Source organism: Mercenaria mercenaria, unplaced genomic scaffold (assembly GCF_021730395.1).
Source record: "Mercenaria mercenaria strain notata unplaced genomic scaffold, MADL_Memer_1 contig_2056, whole genome shotgun sequence".
Taxonomy (NCBI): Eukaryota; Metazoa; Mollusca; class Bivalvia; order Venerida; family Veneridae; genus Mercenaria; species Mercenaria mercenaria.
Genome location: NW_026460088.1, coordinates 23,974 through 51,916, shown reverse-complemented (window position 1 = coordinate 51,916; position 27,943 = coordinate 23,974). Strand labels below are relative to the sequence as shown.

At 35.8% G+C, this 27,943-nt stretch overlaps 1 protein-coding gene across 1 annotated transcript; it reads left to right on the top strand.

Annotated features, from left to right (window-relative positions):
• The first annotated feature begins 2,315 nt into the window (after positions 1 to 2,315).
• Positions 2,316 to 23,198, top strand: LOC123543673 (uncharacterized). Its single transcript, XM_053533129.1, has 2 exons — positions 2,316 to 2,966; positions 20,623 to 23,198. Exons 1-2 carry the CDS (start codon positions 2,468 to 2,470, stop codon positions 22,989 to 22,991), a joined length of 2,868 nt encoding a protein of 955 aa, XP_053389104.1. The 5' UTR covers positions 2,316 to 2,467; the 3' UTR covers positions 22,992 to 23,198.
• The last annotated feature ends 4,745 nt before the right edge of the window (positions 23,199 to 27,943 follow it).

The window sequence follows — 27,943 nt, the reverse complement described above, 5'->3', positions numbered from 1 at the left end:
ATTGGTCGTCCGGGATTTCCAATTACAACATGTGACGTGGATTGCGTGTGCGTGTGCGTCTTAGAGAGATCTTGGTGTACCAATATGTACACCTAGGTATTCAGAATATGAATAGAGTTTGTGCTATTAGTGATTATAAAAGGTAGTTGACAATCAAATACATGTATGTATTTTATATGGAATATGGAGACCGTGGGGTAAAAAGGGACAGCGGGGGTAGGGGGGGGGGGGGGAATAATACTTATGCACATGTGTACTTGATACCAGGAAGATGCAAGTTGTACACTGTGCCTGTTACAAGCATAAAAATGTTAATTTATCAAAACATGTCCACGCACACAAAACTGGTCAATCTGTAATGGGATGTCAATGAAAAAAAAAATTTTTGGCTATTATCCACTTTCAAAGACAACGCATGTAGGGCATTATCTATGGTCATTTTTGGCTATAATCCATTTTTCATACACATATCAATATAAATGGTTTTGACATTAAAACGGCAAAAGTAAACAACTTACTGTAAACTATGTCAGATAGTGAAATGGTAGAGTCGTACATACAGTGAATTACAAGCATGAAAAACAATTCTAAATATTTTTTTATGATTTTTCAAACTAAACTTACATGGTTTTTGTAAACAGTTTAACATATTGTGTATTGTATTCACAAAAATACAGTAAAATAGTTTGAGTTCCATGGAAACAAATCGCCATTCGTTCTTTTTGCAACACCTGGGGGTTAAAATCTCTTATCAAGCCACAGCAACTTACCGAAAAACGTGAAATTTTCAAAATCGTTGATCGGCCATTTTATAGCATGTTTGAGTTATCACATCATTTTGTATTATCCGGGTAACAAGGGTGGTCATACAGTGGTTCTCTACCAAGCTGTTCAGATTATCTCTCTAGTGTCCAATATGGTTCCGCTCTGGAGGTCACATGCTTTATATAGACTAATAATTTATAAGGAAAACTTCGAAAATTTTCTTGTCCAAAACCACAGAGACTAGGGCATTGATTTTTGGTATGTGACATCATCTAGAAGTTCTCTACCCAGAATGTTCAAATTGTTCCCCTAGTGTCAAATATGGTCCCGCTCTGTGATCATATGGTGTTGGAAAGAATGCGCTTGTTTGTATATGACGTTAACCTTGAAAATCTTGTACAAAACCACGTGACCTATGTAAAGTAGAATTGTGTGGGTAGTCCTTAAAAACTTAAAAATATATGTTTTTTCAAGCCATATGACTCAGAGCTTAGATAATATTTGTCAAGGGGCCTATGCTTTACATTTACTTATACAGTTATAATTTATTATCAACATGTGAGGGGTCGTCCGTGGCCGAGTGGTTAAGGTCGCTGACTTCAAATCACTTTTCCCTCATCGATATGGGCTCGAGCCTCACTCGGGGAGTTGAATTCTTCGTGTGAGGAATCAACCCAGCTGGCTTACGGAAGGTCGGTGGTTCTACCCAGGTGCCCGCTCGTGATGAAATAATGCACGGAGGGGCACCTTGGGTCTTCATCCACCATTAAAGCTGACAAGTCGCCATATGACCTATTATGTGTCGGAGCGACGTTAAATCCAACAACAACAAAAAAAATCAACATGTGAAGTTATGTACCCAAACCCGGTCATCCCAACCACCTTGATCACCCTGTATAGCTCCCCACCACCAGTTTTTTTCTGTTTTTTTTTTTTCAAACCTTTAATAAATATTTATGCTAAGTTTTACTCTACCCCATCCTCTCTCCTCTAGCCAGTCGACCGCACCTTCCTGATCATGCACTCCCTCCACTAAACATTTATTTTTCATTCCTTTTCCCGATATATTTCGTTGCCACTTGAAGCATATTATAGTCGTCTTTCAGAATTGCACACCCTTAAAACTATTTCAGCTCTGAAACTCAAGTATGCGATTAAGAGCCAAATAGTCCTCTTGTTATAATCAAACTTCTTATGTCCCGTCGAGTTTGCTTTATTTGAATTTGACAGGACTTGCGTCTGTCACTAGGAAATTGTATTTCTGCTATTGACAGAAATTGTATATCTATTCATCATCCTATATAGATGAAGGTGTATTGGGAATCATACGTTTTTCTTAAGAAAATCTCCAACCTAGTGTTTTGCATTATTTATGTTTATATGTTGTTTCAAGTACTTAAAATAAATTTTCAAACATTTTATCATCCAGTATATGATTTTCCAGAGGGTATTGTTATAAATATTTATCTGCAAATGTATCTATCAAAAATTGTAATAAACTTAGATAAAAATCGCCATCTTTCGATATCTAGCTATAATCATTTTTAAAATATTTTAGCTTCAAAATGATACCTTAGTCATTGGTAAAGACGATGTCCGGAAAGTGCTGGATGATGTTGGTAAAGCAGTTCAAGATCAAATAAGGACTGCAAACGATGATTACAAGAAGGATGCTGAAAGGCAAAAGCTAAAACTTATCCAAATGACCAAAAGATATGTCAATGCTATTGACAGTCATGGAAAAACGTCAATGTCTCAACTAGATAAAGCATGTAAATCTGCAGTGGATGAAATAGAAAAACAAAAACAGAAATCGGTTAAAGAAGTACAAGCTGAAGGAAGAAAACAAAAGAAGATTTTAGTGGCGGAAGGACGTACTATTTCGAAAAATGTAACCGCAGAATTTCAAACAGAAGCTGTCAACGTTAAGAGAAAAATGGCAGAAGAGTTAGATCAAGAGGTTAAAAGGTTGAAAACAGAGGCGACTGCGGAAACCAGTGCTAAGGTAATAACGATCTCATCAGAAGCTGGTAAAGCTGTAAAAGAAATAGAGAAAGCCAGAGATAAAGGTGTGAAAGAAATAGGGACTGAAGCTGTTACTCGAACGGAACAGCTAAAAGAATGTGCTGAAGAAGCATTAAAACATATTGAGAAATCAAAAACAGAAAGCAAAGAAGATATATACGACACATTGAAAAAGGGTAAGTGTATTTTCTTTAAAACCTCCAGTATTTTGACAAGAAGCGTGGGACTTTGTAAATATCAGCTAATCATTTTGCTTCTGACTAACTTGAATCCTTATATTCAGTGCAGAACAATGTGTGTCCCTTAAAATGATTTCATATGAGGCATTATATTTCTTCGGTTATTATTATAGGATTTACCTTGAATGTTTCAATGTGGTATAGCATTATATACATAATCTGATATTTCAGTAAGCCGGTTCAATCTTACTTAGTCAAAACAATTACTGGCTCAAGACAGTAGAAGTTAATACTGATAAAGTTTATACACTTTTAGTTCGTATGATTATTACAGCAGCGTTGTTTGTGCCATGTGGCGGCCGTAAAATGTCTCCTCAGTACCTTCAAACAGTGATGTTGTATTTCGATCTCTTTAGATGGTTCAACACGGCATTTATTATCGAGCCCGCTTGCGGTGAGCTCAATATAGTCGTCACTTTCGGTGTATGTGCGTGCGTGTGTGCGTCCGCGCGTCCGTCCGATTTTGTCCGGACCCTAACTTTGACATGCATGGACCAATCTTGTTTATATTTGGCATGAATGTTTACCTTAATTAGAAGGCATGTCAGGCGCAAACCCCATGTTCTTATCTTAAAGGTCAAGGTCACAGTTGGAGGTCAAAGGTGAAATTGAAGTTTGTCCGGACCATTACTTTGACATGCCTGGACCAAATTTGTTTATATTTGGCATGAATATTTACCTCAGTAAGTTTGCGTGTCATGCGCAAACTCCATGTTTCTATCTCAAAGGTCAAGGTCACAGTTGGAGGTCAAAGGTCAAATCGAAGCTTGTCAGGAGCATTGTTTTCTTCATACATACTGGGATTTTGATGTAACTTGGCATGAATGTTCACTTTTGTGAGACGGTGCGTCATGCTTAAGAACCAGGTTCCTAGGTCAAGGGTCAAGGATACGCTTAGAGGCCAAAGGTCAGATACAAGAATGACATTATCTGGAGCTGTCTTCTTCATGCATTAGCTCCATGTGGTTCTTGGACGATCTGTGAATGAAAATAATTGGAACCACTGCCTTACCCTTGCATGATCGTAAGAGGCGACTAATAGGATCTTAACACTTGGTTTGGTTAACACTCAGCAGGTGTGCAAATCTTGATTCCATGCCTCATGTTTTTATTTCGAAGTAAATGAGATGTGGAACCAAAATTTGTAGTCCTGTTTGGCGCAATATAATCTGTACTGTGTTGGTGCGCCGTAAAACCCAAATAAATAAATACATCTTTATGCATTGTGATGTAATTTAGCACACATGTTCAACACCAAGGGGTAATCTTGTTGTTAGAATTATTTCCCTTTGTTGTTACTATGAATAGTTTATATTATAAATTTCTTATTACTGGCCGTGGGAAAAAACTGAGACCACTTTTCTATGGTACAACCAATTTGACCTATCTCTACCTGGTAAGGAGTTTAGTATGGAAATATATATATTGTCAAATAAAATATATATGCAAAATACAGCTGCTAGTGTGAATTAGTTCTGACACCGCCAAATAGTATAATAAATGCTACTTTTTTAGACAGCTGGCGGGCTCGACATTCTGCCCGCGGGCTAACAGAATGTATTTCTAGTGTTGTGTTAGTGAACTGTTTATTTTTTTAGCTTGATCATTTCGGTCTGGTGGTTCAAATACTCCGGCTTTAAAGGCTTTGGGAATTGTTTAATCACCTCTTTGATAGAGTATCTGCTTTTTAGCTCACCAGAGCACAAAGTACTAAAAGGTGAGCTTTTATGATCGCCCTATGTCCGTCGTCCGTCGTCGTCAACAAATTTGACTGTTAACACTCTAGAGGTCACAATTCTGGCCCAATCTTAATGAAAAATAGTCAGAATGTTACCCTCAATAAAGTCTTGGACGAGTTTAATATTGGTTATTTTGGGTTAGTAACTAGGTCACCAGGTCAAATTAAAGGAAAAGATTGTTAACACTGTAGAGGCTACATTTATGACCATATCTTAATGAAACTTGGTCAGAATGTTAATCTTGATGATTTATAGGTCATGTTCAAATCTGGGTCGTGGGGGGGGGGGGTCGAAAACAAGGTCACCGAGTCAAATCAAAGGAAAAACTTGTTAACACTGTAGAGGCCACATTTATGACTGTATCTTCGTGAAACTTGGTCAGAATGGTAATCTCGATGATCTCAAGGTTATTTTTGTACCTGGGTTATGTCGGGTCAAAAACTAGGTCACCAGGTTGAATCAAAGGAAAAGCTAGTTTACACTTCAGGGGCCACATTTATGACCATAACTTAATAAAATTTGGTCAGAATGTAAGTCTTGATTATCTTTATGTTAGTAGGTCAAGTGAGCGATACAGGGCCTTCATGGCCCTCTTGTTAATTTAGTCTTTTCTTGTGTTGGCATGGTTAGTGTACTGTTTATTTTTTAGCTTGATCATTTCGGCCTGGGTGGTTGCAATACCCCGGCTTTAAAAGCTTTGGGTATTGTTTAATCACCTCTTTGATATGGCGCCTGCTTTTTAATTTTGTCTTTTGGCAGTTTCTGTGATAAGCAGGCTCAATAACCACATATTCCTTATCGAAATTCCTGTTTGTTTTGTTCTGCCTATTGTTTTCTTGTTAGCTCACCTGTCACGTAGTGAGCTTTTGTGATCACCTTTCGTCCGTCGTCCGTCCGTCCACAATTTCTTGTGAACAAGATAGAGACCACATTTTGTAAGCAATTTTGATCAAACTTGTCCAAAACTTGTATTGGCATGATATCTCAGTTCCTTTTGAAAACGTGCCGGATCCCATCATGGGTTCTAGAGTTATTGCCCCTTAAAGGGCCAGAATTTGCTATTTTTGTGCATCAACAATTTCTTGTCTGCACGATAGTGGTTTCATTTATAATTTTATCTTAACCAAACTTGCACACTACTTGTATCACCATAAGGTCTTGGTTCTTTTTTTGAACCGGCCAGATCCCGTTGTGGGTTCCAGAGTTATGGCCCCTGATGGGCCAAAAGTAGCTATTTTGACCTTGTCTGCACAATAGCAGCTTCATTTATGATTTGATTTTTACCAAACTTGCACACAACTTGTATCACCGTAAGACCTTGCTTCCTTTTTTGAACTGGCCAGATTTCTTCAGGGGTTCTAGAGTTATGGCCCCTGATAGGGCCAGAATTAGCTATTTTGACATTGTCTGCACAATAGCAGCTTCATTTATGATTTGAATTTAACCAAACTTGCACACAACTTGTGTCACCATAAGATCTTGGTTCCTTTCTTCAACTGGCCAGATTCCATTATGGGTTCCAGAGTTATGGCCCCTGAAAGGGCCAAAATTAGCTATTTTGACCTTGTCTGCACAATAGCAGCGTCATTTATGATTTGAATTTAATTAAACTTGCAGAAAACTTGTGTTACTATAAGATCTCAGTTCCTTTCTTGGACCGACCAGATCCAATAATGTGTTCCAGAGTTATGGCCCCTGAAAGGGTCAAAATTAGCTTTTTTGACCTTTTCTGCATCATAGCAGCTTCATTTATGATTTGTTTTTAATCAAACTTGCACAAAACTTGTGTCACCATAAGATCACGGTTCCTTTCTCGAACTGACTAGATCCCATAACGGGTTCCAGAGTTATGGCCCCTGAAAGGGCCAAAATTAGCTTTTTTGAATTTGTCTGCACAATAGCAGCTTCATTTATGATTTGATTTTAACCAAACTTGCACACAACTTGTATCGAACCAAGATGTTGGTTCCTTTCTTGAAATGGTTAGATTCCTGTATGGGTTCCAGAGTAATGGCCTCTGATAGGGCCAGAATTAGCTATTTTGACCTTGTCTGCACAATAGCAGCTTCATTTATGATTTGAATTTAATCAAACTTGCACAGAACTTGTGTCACCATAAGGTCTTGATTCCTTTCTTGAACCAGCCAGATCACATTATGGGTTTCAGAGTTACGGCCCCTGAAAGGGCCAAAATTCGCTATTTTGACCTTTTCGGCATGATAGCAGCTTCATTTAATATTTGATTTTAACCAAACTTGCACACAACATGTATCACCATAAGATCTTGATTCCTTTTCATACGCCCGAAGGGACATATTATGTTATCGCCTCGGTGCCTGTCAGTCTGTATGTCTGTTGGTTAGCAATTTCCCTTCTGCTCTGTGACTGTTGAAAACCCCTTGAAGGATTTCAAGAAACCTGGACACAAAGGTTTCACCTCATCAAAATCAATGTGGCAGAAGCGCATTTGGGATGGCTCACTCAAGGTCAAGGCCACAACTTTTAGGTCAAGGTCCATATGCATTGTTTTGTGTGTATATTGCGCTGCATTTGCGTCGATTGTAGTGCTCTTGTTTTAATTTGGCAGATTCTTCTTTTGTTGACCTACAATCATTTTTTTCTGTTACTCCCTTTTAGGTTACTATAAATAGCTTATTAAGTAACTTTATTATTATTGGCTGTAGGAAAACCGAGACCACTTTTCTGCGGTACAGCATGATGGTCTTCATTATATCCGGCGCCGCCCGTTTCTAAATTCGTTTTCGTTACCTATGCCACGTGACTTCAGTTTGCAAATCAAACTACTTGATAACGCATTATAGATAATTTATCAAAATGGAAGATTTATGTTACTCTCTGTCTGATTGGACGAGAGTAAATATGATAAAAACCTGTTCAAATACCAACATATATCAAATTAAAGAAAGAGCTGAATACGGTCTGCGTATCACATGAATAAGGGTGTGATAAGAGTCTTTTATGTAGAGAAGTGCTTTTTAAAAGTTTTTTCCTTGCTACAATTGTCGGTTTGGTATGGTAAGGTTTGCTTCCTTTTGTGACTTATTCAGATTGCATATTAAAATGAGTACTGTTTGATTTGATATATTTGTTATAAATATTTAACTGATTTATTATATATGAATATTTTTCTTTAGTATGGTATGCAAATATTGAACTCAGTTGAAATCTGTTTTATTATTATATATGCTATGTAATGACTGAATCTCATTACACTGAAATGAAGGTACGCTGCATACAGTTTATCTATGTGATATGACTACGGTCAAACTTGCTTTATGAAAACAGATTTATTGATATTATTTACTTTTGTTTGTTTTGCTTGTACCTTTCACTTTTTTTATAGGTGACGTCATTGTCCAAAGATTCAATGGATTAGTGAATAATTTTGCTAATTTGTTAAAGCGGGATCAGTTGGCCTATTTTAGAAATAAATAAAAATATTAAATAAAAAAATCCTTTATTTGATTTTTTTCTAATGTATTCTAATCAAATTGATTTGTTATGCATTTTATTAGGCCCGCAGCCAACTTTGTTCAGATGGGACTTTGAACCCCTTTTAGGGCTGCTAGAGCTCAAAAATAGAATGCCTATATACAGCGTTCATGACGCTTGGTGGATCTTTGTCATACTTGGTCTGGAGCATCATTATAAGGTCCTCTTCCAAATTTATTTATATAGGAAAACGTGGGCCCTATTAGGGACCACTATAGCTAAAGCAGATATGCCTTTCATCTCATTAAACACTAAAATGTAATGATTTTTATTCAAACTCGATGTGAACCATATCGTTAAGGTCTCCTGTTATGTTGTTATAATTGGGGATAGGGACCATTTTAGCTAAAAATATAAAAACGTTTAATGACATTTTTCTCATTGAACGGTTCATGATATTCATCAAATACTGCTGTAAATTATTCGTCTAAGGAATAACGAAAAAAATTGCAAAACCTACGAAAACTTTGCCCGAAAAATTAAAGAGACCATTTAAAATTGTTAAAAGTGCGTTGTTTAGTTTTGCAATTTGAAAAATGTTAGATGAAAGATGAATGTTAGATGAAAAATTTCTTTCCTTATTACAATTCGCCGACCATCATTTTTAAAGATATTTCTTGTTAGGTGTATTTTGACATATCTGTACCTTGTAAGAATTTTTTATTTCTTTTTGGTTAAATTTTGCCCTTTGTTGTTCCTGTCCTTTGGACTTAGATATTTTTTCTGAGGACTCAGATTTATTTTTAATTTCTTCCCTTTGTTGTTCCTATGCGTTGGGCTTCATCAGTTCAAAAATTGTTGCTCAATGTAACTACATGTATGGCCTGATTTGAAAATAATTTTATTTGAAGTAACTTTAGAAAAATTCCACTATTATTTTCTCTTAATTCTTTTGATTGATACATTGGATTTTGATTTTTGTTTTTTGTCTTAAGTGCAATGATAACAGGTGAGCGGTTATAGGGCCATTTTGGCCTCTTGTTTAGGGTAGTCATTATTTTATCTGGGGGACGTAAGCCGATTTTCATGGAATTGCCTTCTGTGTATCGTTGAAGTGGCCACAGTGAACCCACATAAACAATCTGAGGATGTACTATAAATTACATTTGTTACGTATAACATGTGTAAATTTGTTGTGTTCTGCTAACCCGGGGTTAGAGGGCGAGGACTGTAGTTTTGCACTTCCACTACCGCCATTGAACTGGTTTCCTTCAATCTTTATATAATTTACAGAAAATGTCGGTTTTATTTAAGCGGGTACATCTACTTCTTAAACATATTAGTTATGAGATAGGTATATACTAGTAATGTACATGAAATAAATATTTCATTTTCAGCTATTTGCTTTAAATGTAGAATTATCCGTCGAATGAACGTAACTTTACAGTAACTGTTACTGTCTTTACATATAAATTGATTATGTATTCAACACTAATAATATAAATGTCATGAAGTTACTATTTTACAACTATTGTAATGAAAAATTGTGTCTCAACATTTTTAATACTGTTGCACAAAAAAAGAGAATATATTTACGTGATAGCATTTCACGAGGACGCAGGGCGAAATTTCTGGCCACGCAAAACCAATTTTGTATGTTTTGATTTAAGTGACCATGATTAATTTTCCTATACACGCTACACCTATTACTTTTACTGCTACACATTATTTTTTGTATGGCCTATACATTATTTTGATTAAATAGACCTATTTGTAATAATAGAAACAAGACAATAGAAAAACAGTACATGCATGAAAATAAATTAAATAGGTTATTTGTAATAACAGAAAAAGCAACAGAAAACAGTAATCTATTTGAGCATTCTAAACTGATTTAAGTAGACCATGATTGATTTTCCTATACATGCTACAAGTGGTTCCTGTACAAAATAAGCCGACGTTGTGCATTACTGCGGATAGTTTAAAGGTGTAGGATACATTTATATAAACAAAGTACATAGTGTGTTAATTGTGGATTTAATTATCCACGGGACCTGAGATAACCACATCTTGTGCGTATATCTAATCATGTATATCCATTCCAGCATAGCTAATTTTCGTGACCAGCAGAGTATTTTTAAATATTTAAATAGAAAAAGCAATTTTCATCATATAGAAGTATGATCATGGGCTTTTTGTTGCCACCCATAAAGTGGAGGGCATATCGATTTAGCTCCTGTCCGTCCTCCTTCCGTCCGTCCTTCCGAGAAACGTTGTGTCGCTCTAGCTCCTAAAAGTATTTGACGTAGAGCACAAAACTTTACAGGAATGTAGTCAGGCATGTGGAGTTGTGCCACTTGGGGTTTCGCGTCCGGATTTCATTTAGTCGTTAACTGTTATGCGCCACTGACTTTGTAAAATTGGTCATTTTAATGTGTGTCGCGCATAGCTCCAAAAGTATTTAGACGTAGAGTCACCAAAGTTTACAGGATGTTGGTCGCATGTGCAGTGTGAATCTGGGGTTTCGCGTCCGGAAATTCATTCAGTCGTGCACGGAGTTATGGCCCATGAGTTACTTTGTTTTTCAAGTTTATTTCACTTACACGATCCAGACAAAAAAAAAAGTTTGTGAACCATGTATGTTAAACATTAGAGGATTGTTTTATAGCCTGTGAGTGTTCTCTTTTGGATTTTACTCAGTCTAGACAGAGTTATGGCTAACTAAGTGAAAATTACACTGATGCGTTCTTAAGAGTCTATGTTGCAAACATCTTAAAAAATTATTTAACTTGAGTCATAAAACCATGTTACAGTGGCGAGGGGGGGGGGGAGCAGGGGGACATGTCCTGTGGACACACATGTAGTTTAGAACGCGTTAATTATCTAGAGACTTTGAGCGCATCATGAGACATGGGTCTTTCGGGAATCTCGGGGTTTTGCGAACAGCGTGGGTCCAGATCAGTCTGATTCAGGCCATACCGTTCTCTATTATTTCAAAGAAGGCTTATTCTGCTTAAATATAAATTTTCTTACCACTAATTCAGGCGCATAGAATGAACAGGTCAGCCTAAATATACACTTTCCTGAAATTCACAAAAATGTCCAATGCAATTTTCCCGTGACGTGGTTCATTTTTTAACTATATTTTCGCATCCATTGCAACTCATGTACCACTATTTAATGATTACGAATGCAGCTACTTTACTGTTACCTTGACTAGCGGAAATTTAGACCACAAGGCTCAGGTCATGGTTCGAACCGGTGGGACTCATTTGTAGCTATCTTTCGTCATCCAAAGCTGTTTTAAATTGGGTGACACAAGGAAGTTGCCATTGCTGAGTCAAGTTATATACGCGACGTGTACAATTGTCATGTACGGAGTGTTAGCCTTAAGTCTAGGAGTAACCCGACCTTGTGCGGCGATCTGATGTTCTAAGAGATTACACCTTATTTTTTTAATAACCGTCACCCCACCTGAGCCGCCTGTGAGGTAATAGGCCTTCTATATATTTATAATCCGGCGGAATAGAGGCGTTTGTGCCGTTCGTGCGTTATATATGGTTCTTGTCCTTGAGATAACTTGCCAATTAAAGTTCGTCAGGTTTTAAATGGGGACATATTTCATTTGATGTATCTGTTGTCGTCAGTATGTTGTTTGTTGTTTTTTTGTTATGTATAACGCATGAATCCCGAGGGGACTGTTGGTGTCGAGTCGTTGGGCAGGGTTACCAGCGTATCCCGAGGGATTTCTGCAAATGTTATAACACAAAATGAACATGCGCTAAACCGGGGGGGCTTATTCTAGCATAAAACACCAAAATGATAAACAGATACAATGTCTCTCAAACGTCATTAATTTTCACGAAAAATAGCCGCGCCACCCCCATACTGCGTCTCGAACCCGTACTATACAAAATACTAATATCCCAATACCTACATGTGTTTGTATGACTTGTGATGCACGTTTGTATCCAATACCCCTGAGAGTCCATGAATCACCACCGTCAGTAGGATCGCTTCACCGCGCACCCGGCCTGTGATTATAAACTACTCGATGTTACTCGACTAAACCAGCACGCCCCTGCGGCACAGCGAGTATCTCTCTGTTAACACACCGTTTTCCTCTTCTGTAATAAACATGCCCAGAAAAAGTGACAAAGAAACAGTAGTCTAAGCTAGAATGATGTTTTAAAGCAATCGTGAACAGACAAAGATAAACAAAACGGAAAACGAAAAATCTATCTTGCAGCGAACCGCGGACGACGGTCGACATCAGGATCGGAACAGTAGTATTTAAACAGTCTTTTTAGAATACTTCAAACTTAGTCACTATTTTGACTTATGGGACTGCCTTGATCTTGATTTTAGTGCATTTTAAATGTTGAAGAAGCGATATTTATAAAACCGGAGATTTGCCGATTATAACAGTTGACGGGATTGAATGTGTGTGGTGTCGAATCTTCCAAATTAATCGTCATATTTTATATTCATGCATTTGTAAAACGAATCTTACAAACCTAAACCAATATGAGAGACATATACAGTAGTATCATTTACTATGAATCGACCAGTCATGATAACGGTATTCTTGGCTAGTTTAATTGACAATTAACAAACCAGTACCAAGATTTAACATGACCGGGAAATATCCTCTATTTAGATTTACTCAACAATTAATGGGAATTTTTAAAGCTTAGAAGATCTGAAAAACATTTACTCGGTACGAGGAACTTTTTATAGATTGCACCGTGTTCTTTTAAACATTTCCAATTTGAATGGAAACATATATAAGGCAAAAACGCAATTGAGGGTTAATAAATATAAGCAACAATGGTTTTGAATCCGTATTTAAAAATTGTAATAAAGATAAAAAAGGTAGTAGTGTACTTTATACGATTTATTACCGATACAAAGAGTGTCGTTAGCGGTACCATATAAATGGTACAATCAATGGGGATTTCCGGATGACGATTTAAAGGATTATTGCAAAAAATTATACCAAAGCAATAAAAGAAATAATGGTATTAAAAGATGTTTCAATTTAAGATAAATCATCATTTTCTTTACTACAATATCATTTTTACATATCATACATAAAATTGATAATATTTATGCTCCATACTGCATAAATGAGCGGGAAAAAACAATACATGTCCAATATATTATACTAATTTTATAGTAAGCATCAAACAGTGGGAATGAGAAGTGAGTGTGAAATAAATTTGAATATACAAGAAAAACAATTTCTTTCTCATTTGGTTAACGATAACTCTAATGGAAAGTTTATTTCGTTACTGCTTCAAGTATTACATTTTAAATCAAAAATTTAAAGAAAATTGTATGCAACTTCTAAATTACTCCATCGTTTGTTTTTATACTTAAAACAAAAATTCATAACAATGAAGTATACCGCCAAGGATAAACAATAAATCTGTCATAATTTTGACGTGAAACTGGTCAATTTTGCTACAAAAACTTGATATATGATTACGAATCTTTACCTGGTAAAGAGGAGAAAGATATATTATATCTATTATTGACAAAAAGTTCAAATTAAAAATCCAGTAGATAGTAGGGAGAAGGGCAGACTGTTATCAGTTTTTTTTCGCTTGTATTTCTGTCCGTTTTTTTCTTCCTTTGTCTTTCTTGAGGTCCGTTTATTATCTTGAATTAGATATATCATCAAATGTTTTTTTTATAATCAATTTCCTTTTTTACACAATAAGCACAAGACATTCATCAAAAAATTGTTTTTATAGCAGAAAAAGATAAATTTAGTGAATAACATCAATTGTGTATTATGTATGGTACAGTATGTATGAATGTAGCAACTTTTATTATATTTGTATTATGTATGGTACAGTGTGTATGAATGTAGCAATTTTATCATATTTGTTAAGGTTAATAGGTCGGATTGGTTCTCCGACCCCTTATTTACAGTAACGGAGGATAATAAACGGGGTACCACATGGGGCATAACATCAACAAAAAAATTTTCCTTTAATGAACAAGAGGGCCGTCATGGCCAATATCGCTTACATGAGAAATATTACACTAATTTGTTTATTAAATCTGTGATTTTTGCCATTTTAGGGGCCAATAACTCTAGGATTAATAGCGTGATATGGCTACGTTCGAAGAAAAAAATTTAATGATATGTAACTTCAGTGCAAGTTTGGTCAAAATCAAAGGATAAATGTGATTTCTGTCATGATTCAAATGCTAAAAATCAGCAAATTTTGTCAATTTTATGGGCCATAACGTCCTGGACTAATGCTGCTTTATAGTGGTTGTCGCAAGGAACGAGATGGTATAGAGTTTATATAACTTCGATATAAGTTTGGTAGAATGAAAATGATATCTATGGTCTCCATTGTGTTTCCACTAGAATAAAAATAAGCAAGTGGCCATTTCGCCATAACTTGAGATATAGCTGTTTTAAAGGAAGTGTGATCTATATAAGTTTAATAAAATCGAAAATATATGTTTAGTCTACTATTGTGTTGACAAGGGTTAAAATCAGCATTTTTTGCTAATTCAGGGGCCCGTAAGCTCCAAGTCAAAATGGTGCAATACGGTTTGTTGTTTTGAAAGGAACCGAGATCTTATAGATATATATGTTGTGTGCAAGTTAGTCAAAAACAAAGATGTGGTCTCTATCGCGTTTTACAAGGCTATATAATAAATTATTGCAAATATCAGGGTGCCTTATCAAAGACGATGTGATTAGCTGGTTTTTGAAAGGAACCATATCTAGATATATATAAGTTTCTGTGCAACCTTTGGTGTAAATCACTTTATAAAATGCTGATCTATCGTTATTCCTAGAAAAAAAATGTGAACGGACGGACGGTCGGACAACGGATGACGTACAAAGGGATGACAACAACGCTTACTTTGTCACTTGTACAATTGAGTAAATATGTTACAAAATGTGTTTCAGATGTAAAAACGCACTTTTGTTTATTTTTTTTTCGATCGAAAAGGACATGTGACAAAGTGATCAGATGTCACATCAAAAATCGGCATCGATCAACATTTTGTCTCAAAAAGCGTTACATATGTGCTGGTTTCGGTTATTATGCGATCTCAGTTGTAAACATGATCACCCTGTTACAAATGCGTTCTGTTACGACTGTGGTACCTACAAGCAGGGAATTATGAATGCTCGGATTTTTACAAAATTAAATAATTAGTTTAAGTAGATTAAAATCCTCTCTTGATATTGATACTGGCGAACCAGCAAAAGTGTAGACAAAAAAGTATTTCCCCGCAATTATAACACTAATACATCAGAGTAAAAATATTATCGATATTTTTTTTACAGCTCATTGTATTGGATCTGGTAGAGCCATATTGGATGTCTTGTTTCACTACCAGTGCGCTACATTACGACACTCGACACGACATTTATCAACACGGCCACCTCGTTACTATAGCCGATATTTCGACGCGACATACTATATTCATACACAGAAATGTCCATTTTTTATGTTAATACCATTTGTCGCGTTGCACTGTCGAGTGTCATATGTGCGTTCAGTCAAATTGTCGTGTGGCTATCGTTCGTCAGTCGCTTTGTCGTGTTGCTCATCATCTGTCACGTCGTATAGTTCTGTGGCATATCGTGTGTCACGTCGCATTTGTCGTGTGGATATCGTGTGTCAAGTTGGCATTGTCGTGTGAAATATCGTTGTCAAGTCGCACTGTCGTGTGGCACATCGTCTGTCAAGGTCGTTTGTTCCTGCGGTATTCGTTTGTCAATAGCATTGTTGTGTGGCATATCCGTTTGTCACTCGCATTGTCTTATGGAAAACATGTGTCAAGTCGCCATTTTCCTGTGGCATATCATATGTCGCGGTCGCTTGGTCCTGTGGCATATCGTTTGTCAATTCGCCATTGGTCGTTGTGGCATATGTGTGTCGTCACGTCGCATTGTCGTGAGAGCATATCATATGTCTTGTCCAGCGAATGACTGTATTGATTCTGAGGTCGATAGGTCAAAGGTCAATATCGTGGTGTCCTGAGCTGCAAATAGGTTTCTTTGGATTACAGAGGAATGCTACGGCTTATGAACTCAAAATTGGGTAGGGAGGTTTAGACAAGCCAGAACTGATGGACTCCTTATAAAATTTCCAAAATCAGCGGGTCCCTCAAAGTCATACACACTTGGGCCTAAAAAACTGTTATTGCAGTGAAGTATAATTTCAACAGTTCCATTCATATTTCATGGACATCATATAAGATGTGCAGTTTTATTTGGAAAGAAATCAGATTGCTTTCATTTACCTTATAGTTTTCAGAGGTTCATTCTTCAGTAGATTTGAAGACAATGATTGCAAAAAAACTATACATTTGCATCACTTGAACCTTAAAAGTAATTATGTTTAATTTTGATGTTGTTTTTTTTTTTTTTGTTTTGTTTTGTTTTTTTGTTGTTTATTTTTTTATGATGCAGTTAGATCTCAGTTCCTAATTTCACAGGGATTATTGTTTATTTTTTTTATGGGTTTTCTCTCAATGGTGGAACAGTATGTACCAACATACTGCATTAACTCCCGTCGGATATGCTGAAAAATATCAAAGGTTGCATACTGTTTCAATTGCGGGACGTTCATGGCGTGTCAAAAATATGGAAAAAAAAAGTCGTATTTGTTAAAAAATTATAGTCTATTTTGAATGAAATGATATATGTATGTAAAATGGGCCATTAACCTTTATTAGCTGGACACGATTGATTCTGCCCTCAGCGGCCAGTGTGATCTTGATCCGCTTGCACATTTCGTGCAGTCTGATTCAAGATCTGCACTGTTCGCACTCTGTTGACTAAGTTATTCCTCAATTTTAACAGTCAAATGGTGTTATCCAAATTGCATGATGGATACGTTCATTATAGAATTTAGCTAGTATGGGTTAAGCAGTGCCTCTGATCTGCGTAATGGAATTCGGATCTCACGACGATTTAGCCAGACCTGATCGACCTGATCATGACTGGCAAAATCCAAACACTGCAGAATTAGGTACTCTTGTACTAACTGGTATTTTATCCAGCACTGGAGTCTGTCCGGCGCATGCAAAGACATATACACAACTACGAAATTACGGAAGCGATAAGTGACAAAGCTAAAACTTTCTCCATACGTGGTTGTAAGTCATATAATAAGATAATTAATTACGCAGCGATTTTGGAAGCCAATGTACAACTTAAATGAAGTATAAAGAAAATGAATTGATATTATAACGTCTATCAACTTCAGTACTAATGACTGAAGAGTAATTTCTGTTTTCCTTTAGTCTGTAGTATGTTCAATAGATTTTGAGCACCTTACACGCGTCACTCTTTATAAACCTGATGTTTATTTCAAGTGGGGACGCTGATTGGGGCGTGGTCAGGCAGGAGATCAGAGCAAAAAAACAAATTTATAAAGGTTTTTTATGATTCCAAACAATAAATTTGGAGTAAAAGGTATGTTTATTATACGGAGGAGCGACGTCCGTTGCAAGGATATTTTTATCTTTTACTATTTGCGATAGGGAAAGGACACGAACGAAATTTGGATTGATACAGTGTCATGAAATGTCTGCTCGGTACAAAATGAAACATATTTACTTTAAAACTATAAATAAAGGTGGATGATAAATCGTACTAACGGCATTTTATAGCAGTTGGGGAATAGATATTTTGCAAAAGTTTTGATATAGAAAACAATCTATTTTTATGACCCCGAGAGGAGGAAATTAGTTTATCAACTGTCGCCGTTCGTTCGTTAGTTCGTTTATTCGTTCGTCAACAGCGTTAACTTTTTGCATGAAGGCACTTTACTCGCGTACACTGCACCGGGCCTTCAAACTTCACATGCTCATAGTACTTATTGAGTACACGACCCCTTACTGACTGGGGTCACCCAGGATCGTTGGTCAAGGTCACCAGTTCAAAGGTCAGGTGGCTGCGGGGGCATTTGTACCATTAGTGACAGCTCTTGTTGGAATTTGGTTACGAATATTGTACTTATGGTCGCTTGAGGCAAAACATTATATATTATTTACAAAGGCAACCCACCATGATTTATCATTAAACATCCATGTTTTAAAATGGTATTTCTAAACATTTTTAATTTATAATACTTTTTTCAAACATTAGTGATCCCATTTCATATGATTTTCGTTATAAAAAATAATACTCGATTCAGATTGCAATGTTTAGGTACAATCTTTATTGCAAAATGCATACATAAACTCAAGTGAGAAAATGTGATTTAGTGCAGCTGTTATTTTTGCAACCTCTATTTTCAAGTCCAGTTAAATGTAGGTGTAGGATTTGCAGAAAGATATTGTCAACATCGCTGAGGCGTTAAAAATAAAATGTCATTTATCCAGGTAAACCTAGAATAAAGCCAGGGACCTGGCATTACGAAAGGGAAAATCAGCCTACATGTACATTTATAAAATTATGTTTACTAAAAGAAATGAAACTTTTTTTTCAAATCGAAACAAAATCCGCTTGAAATATGCGCGGCTCTCAAATAGGTATCGGACTAGATGTATCTATTGACCTATAAAATAAATATGTTGATCTCAGTTGTATAAAGTTTCAATGTAAAATCTACACTGTATGAAAATTTTTCTATTCACCACTGTGTTTTTGGCTTTGGGGGGAATGGTGGGCGGGACCATATGGAGCGGTTACTGCGTCGCGCACTAAAATAGGGGAAAAAAATGCAAAGTGTTTTTTCTTAGATATGTTACAATAAAAAAGAATTTTCAAAATGATTTGTAAACACATTTTCTCATTTGTAAATGGTACAGTTTACTTTATACATGTCATCGGGGTTGGGATACTATATTATTCCGATTCCTTATTGAGACCACCATTTTGCCTGTGTTTATTAGCTCTACGGAACTTTACTGTAATATAGATTATATATATATATATATAATATATATACTAAAAGTTCAAATGTTTTATTTGATCTCATGCCAAAAAGGCATAAGGAATTAAACATAAAACAAATGATTATGACAAAACATGTCAAGAACCAAAATTCATAGATTTTGCCAAAATATTTATATTCCAGGCTACCCAGGATTATTATGTTTACTCTGGAAAAAAAGAATGGGAATTAATTCAATAGTTTTGACGTTAACGTCAAGAACAAAAGTACGTAATTTAGACGTTTAAACTGGGGAGTAAATGATGTTATTATATTATTTATCAATCCGTATTATCATGTGAAATGTTCCGCATGTTTAATTTCGGTCTACAACAGTCAATAAAGATTTGCACAACATTTATTTTTTGTTAATCTAGTGATAAACCTTAGCTAGATAAACTGGCTGTCATGAATATTACATAGGTCAAACCGGGGGACAAATTAAGAACTAGAAAAAAACAATTCAGTCTCAACATTATTAGAGACCCTTCGGTATAAGACAATACATGTATGTAGCCATTAACAAAAGAAAAACACTTTATAGACTTTATTTACATGGATTATGTATGTTAAATGAAAACACATAAAACCAAATTTTTCATACTCTGAAAAAGTCAGATTGGCGGTGGGGGACTGGCCAAGCAGAGTTTATAGAAACATTAGGACATAAAAAAGATGCTGATGAACTTCACTGAATAACACTTTGAAAACCTAAATGCACAAGTCTGCTGGGTCTTAGGCCCGCCATGCCGCTGATTTAATTTTTTTTAGAATAATAACCATTTGTTTCATAATTCTCCTGAATTGAAACATTTTTATTTTTCATTAGGCAGCTGGTACTGTGGCCTAGAGTAATCATTTGAAGTGTAAGACTTTGAATTTCTAATAGTTTGTTGTAACTTGCATCCAACTAGGTCAGAAACATTTAGTTCAAGATTTCATTCGCATGTTTTCATTGAATGAAGTTTAGTGCGCCAAGCAGATAGAATACTTTGTCCTTGCGGTGACCTAAAATTATCATTCAGAGTCGTTTTGTTGATACTGTAATGTAACTTTTAGATATTTAATTAACAGTCGTTAGTCGATAACATCATATTAGGCAGCGCTACCACCAAGCCGTTAATTTTTAGGCGCTAGGCTGCCAACTTCTGCCGCTAGGCCGCCAACTTCGGCAAGATGTAATTACCTTAATCTGTCTATATCATTGTAAGTTGTGTTCAAATGACTGATCTGATCTGTAATAACCCATTGGTAATGCAAAGTATAAATTATGTTTGGCAAACAAACATAAGCTTGATGTTGACAAGGATAAATAAAACTGCAGTCCATACACACATCAACAACAATAATTTCAAATGTTTCACCATTTTCACAGAAATACTATGCACAGTGGGTGAATATGTCTTCTTCTAGAAAATGCAATTGTTAAATAAGTATTTAGAGTAACAAACGACGTTCTTTATATTTCAGAACTGAAGGACGATTTGATAGATCTCTACAGGGAAAGGCACCATACCCTACCGATGTCACCTTTAATGGAAGAAAATGACACACCTCTCCTTAAGTTTTACGTGATGCCAGACGTAGAGTCAGTGGAAATTCAGAGAGCGCGTGGAGGCGGCAAAGAAATTAGATCAAAGGTTACGTCATTGCATGATGTTTTCTACAAGGGAAATGAACCATGTCGCAAAATTTACCTTACTGCGGATGCTGGGTTTGGGAAAACAGCATTAAGTAAACGGCTCGTCTTAACGTGGTGTCAAACCAAAAACTGTATCCCAAACGAAGATCAACATTTTAAGAAGGAAGACATTAGTACAATGTCAAATTTTGACTTTGTGTTTTTGTTGTCTTTACGTGATTGTTCCGAAGAATGGGACATTGATGAGATGATCCAAAAACAAATAACTAATGATCTAGCACACACTATTTCAGCTAGTGATTTTGAAAACATTCTTTCTAAGGAAAGGTGCCTGATAATACTGGATGGATTGGACGAATTCACACACGCAAAAAGTGACATTCCACACAGGAAAGCTAGGAGGAAATGTACAATTCTCACAACAACTAGACCGTGGAAGTTGGGCGTTAGTAAGATACGTTCAAGTGAAATAGAGCGAAAGTTGGAACTTATTGGACTAAGTAAAACGTCTTCTAAAAGTTTAAAAAGGACTGTGATCTCACTGTTATGTGGTAAAACTGACATAGAAAAACATATTCAAGAGTTTGATCGCGCTATCAGTGATAGAGGTATTTCGGATTTGGAAACTATTCCGCTCTTACTGATGTATATTTTGTGTTTATGGTGTGATGGAATAGAGCTAGGAGCATCTAGAATTGAGTTATATTGTCAGACTGTTGAACTGCTTCTTAAACGAACGTTTGAAAAATATCCCGACATGCAACAGTCGCGCGAACAGTCCGAGAGTGATATCCCACAGTGTTTCAGTGAATATGAACATTGTAAGGAACACTACACATTTCTGAAAGCTTTAGGACAATTAGCACTTGAAACGTTATTCAGTGAAAACAAAGGAAGCACCCTTGTGTTTAGCCAGTCAATGACAGAGAAACATCTAACCTCAGAGTATTTGAAATTAAGTCTTAACTCGGGAATATTAACACAGAGTACAGAAAAGACACTTATCAAACACATTTCTAAAGTTTCGTTTTCGCACAAAACCGTTCATGAGTTTTTTTGTGCATTGAACATTAGCTGTCAAAATGAAAGTGATGTCAAAAACATTGTTCTAAACAAATGCAAAAGTTTGCAACGTATTCTTGACATGTCGACAGTCCTTGTTTTCATCAGCGGAATGAATACAGAAATCATTTCTTCAATATCACAGGAATTTCTTTCTGTTATCAGTGAAGATAAGATAACGAGCGAATACAGATCCACGACTGCCGGATACTGCAAACCTCTGAAAGACATACAAGACATGTACATCTCTTGTATGAAAGAAAACACGAGCGATAAGGAACTCAAACTTTTCTGTCAAGATGTTTTCTTTAGTAAAGATTGTAAAGAAGAAAAATACTTTTCACATATAGCACGGCTCGCGGTACACAATAATAAAGACATGGCGTCAATAAATATCAACACAGACCGTGGTCGTAGTTTACGTGAAATTATTGAGTCTTGTGCATTGCTCCAGATCAATAAAATACACTACTACGGTAAAGAAGAAAACGCACAGCTTCCTGTACTGTTAGACATGTCGCCGAAATATGTCAATGTTAGATCGTCTGTTGATGATTATTGTTCTTGGAGCCGTGGAATGTTGGAAAAATTACAGAATAATTCTCTGTTACAAGCAATGTATATCTACAATTTCGAGATGAGTCACGATGTACTGAATGACTTTCTGAATTATATTATAAACAGGAAAACAATGACAGAGGTTAGATTGTGGTGGTTATCGTGTACCGAGCACAAGCGTTCGTGTACTTTCAGTTTAGATTTTAGTCAGCATTCAGATCTAAGGAAGTTAGAATTGGTCGCGATACCTGAAGTGTCACAATTGAAAGTTAATAGTCAAGTGAAACACGTTGAGTTGTCGTTTATCAATCTAGGTGAAAGGTCGCTGCCTCCTGAAATGGCGAATATTGAAAGTGTTCATTTGAGGTGTATAAACATGTCTGCTTCAACATTGCGTGATCTCGTTAAGGTAGTGGAGAAACTCTCACACAAAGTCACAGTAATAATAGAGGACTGTAAGATAGAACCGGAAACAGAGTTTGAACACGTTAAACAATATATACGTTCATCTCAGAATTTCCGAGTTACGGAGGATGTTAGCTGGTGGTTTGAGTTTGAAACAAAAGTTGAAAGTTAAGTTACTAAATAAACTCGGACTTACAGTGTAAATGTATATAAACATTATTCATTCAACACATATCACATCTTTACACACAGACATATAACATTTTTGTGACATACATATGTGTAGATAATTAAAAATAGTGACAGTCGCGTGTGGAAAAATAAATTGTTGGAGCCAATTCGGAGGAAAGGATGGACGTTCTTATACATGGATTAATATACAAGTAAGTTATTCTATTTTCTTTTAATATTTATTATATTCTAAAGTTAAATTAATTTTTTAACAGATTTATGAAATTGAGCCCCGTCATGTAAAAAAGGGCCATCTTTGTGAAAATAAATGTTTCCTTGAGAACAGAATTCCTTCATCGAGCTATGCCATCAAATTGACCATAGTTATCATTCATCATCCTGAGAAATGTAGTATATATTTAAAGTTTTATAAGCCCCCAACCCACTCCGCTCCAGAACCATACCGGGCATGCATCTAGTAGTCGGACCGTCCGTCCCTCTGTCCGTCCGTCTGTCTGTCTGTCCCTTTCCGATTAAGAACAAAAGAAAACTACACGCTTTTTACCATGGATAACTAAAAATACTTTGGTCAACAGACGTCAGACTTCATATGATGATTGTCTTTGGTCAGTTAATGACCCCCGTCATTTCAAGGGTCAAAGGGTCAAAGGTCAGGGTCACAATGACCTGGAGACACAAGACTGTTTTAGGTCGATAACGGAAAACTACTTTGGCCTACAGAAGTCAGACTTAATAGGATGATTGCTTGTGGTCAGTAAATAACCCTTATTATATTACATGTCAGTAGGTCAAAGGTCAAGGTCGCAGTGACCTTGAGACTGAACATGGTTTCCCATTGATAACTGACCCGATGTTTATAAATGAAACATTCTTTGTCTCAGTTGAGTCTGAAAAAAATCTTTAAACGTAAAGGCGTCAAACTTCCAAGGATAATTGCTTGTGGTCAGAAGATGACCCCTGTTGTTTTACCGGTCAATAGGTCAAAGGTCAAAGTTCCATAAACTGAAAAAGTATCATGATTAATAGCCGAAAAAGATCTTAACCTACATGCACCAAACTTTATTGGCTGATTGCCTGTGGTCAGAAGATGTCCCTGTAGTTTTAAGATCAGTAGGTCAAAGGTCAATGTCACAGTCATCTTGAGACTGAGAACGTGTCCTGACTAATAACTGAAAACTAATTCAACCTTCATGCACCAAACTTTATAGGATGATTGCCCATGTTCAAAAGATGAACCCTGTAGTTTTATAGGTCAATAGGTCAAAGGTCAAGGTGGCAGTGACCTTGAGACTGAAAACGTATCCTGATTAATAACTGAAAAAGATTTTAACCTACATGCGACAAACTTTATAGGATGATTGCCTTTGGTCAGAAGATGACCTGTGGTTTTACCAGTCAGTAGCCTATATTAGGTCAAAGGTCAAGGTCGCAGACATCTTGAGGCTGAAAACGTATCCTAATGAATAACTGAAAAAGATTTTACACTAAATGCGCCAAACTTTATAGGATTAGTGTCTCTCGTCAGTAGATGACCCCTGTGGATTTAAGGGTCAATATGTCAAAGATATAGGTCGCGGTAAACATGGACTGAAAACGTATCCTGATTAATAACTGAAAAAGATTTTAACCTACATGCGACAAATTTTATAGGATGATTGCCAGTGGTCAGAAGATGACCCTGTAGTTTAAACATGAAAGTGAAGTTGAAATTACGTCATCTTCGTACTCGACGTAACCGTGAATCAGGTCTTACAAAATTTCTGGTAATAAAAATGTCAACTCTGATTTAAAACCGAAAATGAAAAAATGGTATATAGAGATGGCCCAGTTCAAACGGTTATCCACCTATCTAGATAAGTTCAAATTTGAGTAGAACGCAAACTTTTATGAGATACTTTCCTGTTCAGTCCTGTTTATGTCTTGTCTCATGCTTAGGTCAGATATCTGGATAATATACGGGACAAGTGCAATAGGATTGCACTTTAGGCTATTTTTGCTTATAAATTATTTAGTGTCCTATAACCGGCTGTAATATACTATAGTACCTAATCAAACTAGGCTATGACCTTCCTGTTCAGGCTGGGAACCGAACCACTACCTTCGTAGTTAAGCGTGTTGCCTGGAGAAGGTCAGTGTATACATGTATACTTGTATGAAGTTATATAGATTTTGATGAAATTTGGTATTTCTATATTATTGGCTGTACAGAGATACTTTTTTGTTTAAAAATCAAAGATATGGTGTTCACTAATGAAGTACTTTGAAAACAAACATTTTGTTTATTTTCGAACATTTTGTTAATTTAATTTTTTTCCAAGTTTTTACTTCCATAATTGTTGTATAACAAAATGTTGGTTATCTTGACATTCCACTTATCATAAGACATTTAAGTCTTTTAAAAGCGAATATTTTTTCAAAGGCAGATACGATACTCTATATTCAAATATTTTTTACAAATACCATTTGACTACGTTTTCGAATATCAAACAAACACAGAATACCGCATTCGACATTCAAGTAATTGGCTGTTTATTAGTAATTGTGTATTTTGTTAATTGTCAAGATTTATTGACATAATACATATGCGCTGTTTGGAATATCAACGCTCGAATAACATTAAAAAGTGTTCACAAACTTGAATGTTGGCTAGACAATAAATATGTACTAGCTGGTCTTATGCTTTCATGAAACAACACAAGTTTTAAGTAATATTCGTAAAATACATAATTTTTAATGTTAAAGGGAAATGTTTGTAAACAATCTTAAGTAATTAGACAAGTGTATCTTTTTCAGGCCACACTTCATAGATGAAGAAGCTTTCTTTCTCCACATTTATTGAAAATTGTCGCAAATACCTTTGAACACAACTTAAGGACAGAACTACCTTCCGTTGATAACCTTTTATCACAATTAAGGACAGAACTTTCTACCGTTGATAGCCTTTGAGCACAACTTAAGGACAGAACTACTTCAAGTGGCAACCTTTGAGCACAACTAAAGGACAGAACTCCTCCGGCAAGGCTCCATACTATAAAATACATGATGTGACAAATTGTTACCGGATATAAGAAATGTGCACACTTTGTATTATACCCAAACGTCTGCTGGAAAACTACTTAGAGTTACTAACTGCAATCACCATATACAAACCATTTTATGTTATTTCCTTTAGTTGGTATAGAATTTTCTCATTTTTACAAAGTGAACAGATCTCACGCTTTTGAAATTTTCACAACATCCATAATAATGTTTCACAAATATTATTTACAGTACAACCTCTCTAGAGCGGCCCTCTCTTAAGCAAAAACCTCTCTATAACAAAATCATCAAAATTTTCTTAGTAAGCTGAAATATATACTATCAAATTTACATCTCCAGAACATCAGCCTCTAATAAACATTCAATATTTGTATCTTCCAAAGGGTGTTGCTCTACAGAGGTTGCACTGTACCTAAATGTCTTTTAAGACCATTTTCTACTAGGAAAATTCTGTAAAGCTTATTTAGATAGTGAAACGCACTGTTGATAGAAAACACTTGTTGAAAAGGGGTTTGAATTGGCTTGATTATGACTTTATTTGGTATGCTTGTTAAAGTTTTTTCTAAGATATTTATTTCAAAAGGTCTAAAGATGGCCGTTTAAGAGTATTTCGCTGTTACTAATACAATTTACTCTGTATCACTGGGACAAGTTTAGATTTTGCAATGAGAAAGTTCGTCTCTATTTTTCAATAAAAATAGGCTGCGACCTTTAACTTTATTTTTGTTTTGCAACATGTGCAAACGATGTGATAATATTCAAAATATTGTCTTTCTTATGAAATGCTTTTTATAATGATTTAAAAAATGTGTTGTTTTTTTCGTTTATATACAACTAAATGCTTACTAAAGTATGGATTATTTGCTGAAAAAAATTGTTTGAAAAGAATAAATAGATTCTTATTTGCCTTTGAAGCCCATTGCCAACGACTTAGTAAAATGTATTCATTTAGCTTTTTTCATATCAACTTCAGTTTTCTGGGTGATGAAGAAAATGGTATTTTTTTATGTGTTTTGTAGATGAGTATAGCTCTTTATCATAACGAAAAGACTCGAACATGTTCGTATATTTCCGCCAATTCTTACGGAATTTTAGTTCCCAGGCGGTAAAGGCTGAACCTTTTTTCACAATCAAGATTATCAAACAAGGTATTGTAATAGCAAGCTTCTGTCTGATCTTTAAATAGTATAAACTATTTTTGCAAAGTGATATACCGTTGTTACAGTAATGTGTTTGTTGAAAATACCGTTATAAAGGCATTTTGATTAAACTACCAAATAACATTTATTTTCCGATTAGTTGACCAATTTATGTTCGCAATCATCTTTGCAACCACTGTCAATTAGACTTTATTTATAAAGTCCATATGATAAAAAAGGTCAAAACAGTTTTATTATCTGTTTGCCATCAGCTGCAAATAACGGAGCAGACAGAAAATTGCCGAACAGTCTCGACAGCAGATTGATCTGGCCAAACTTATTAACGGCTTTTTTGAAGAATTTCACAATGGGCCTTATTTTTCCATATGAGCTCTAAAGTCAAGGTCGCAGTTAGAGTTAAACTGTGTAAGACCAAGCCCTGATATTAAAGGTCAAGATCACACTTTGTGGTCGAAGTTATTATCCCCCGACGAAAGTCGGAGGGATATAGTTTTGGTGTTGTCCGTCTTTCCGTCCGTCCGTCCGTCCGGAGCCATATCTAGGAAATGATAAGGAATATTTATTTAAAACTTCATATACATGTTCACCACTATGAGTTCTTGCGGTCCGTCAAGTTTCAGTCAGATTGCCCAAGTAACAAGAGAGTTATGGCCCTTAGAAGTTTCTAGTGTTAACTCTATAGGGTACTATAAAATATGGCAATTCTGCATCATAACTTTTGCTATATTTGATC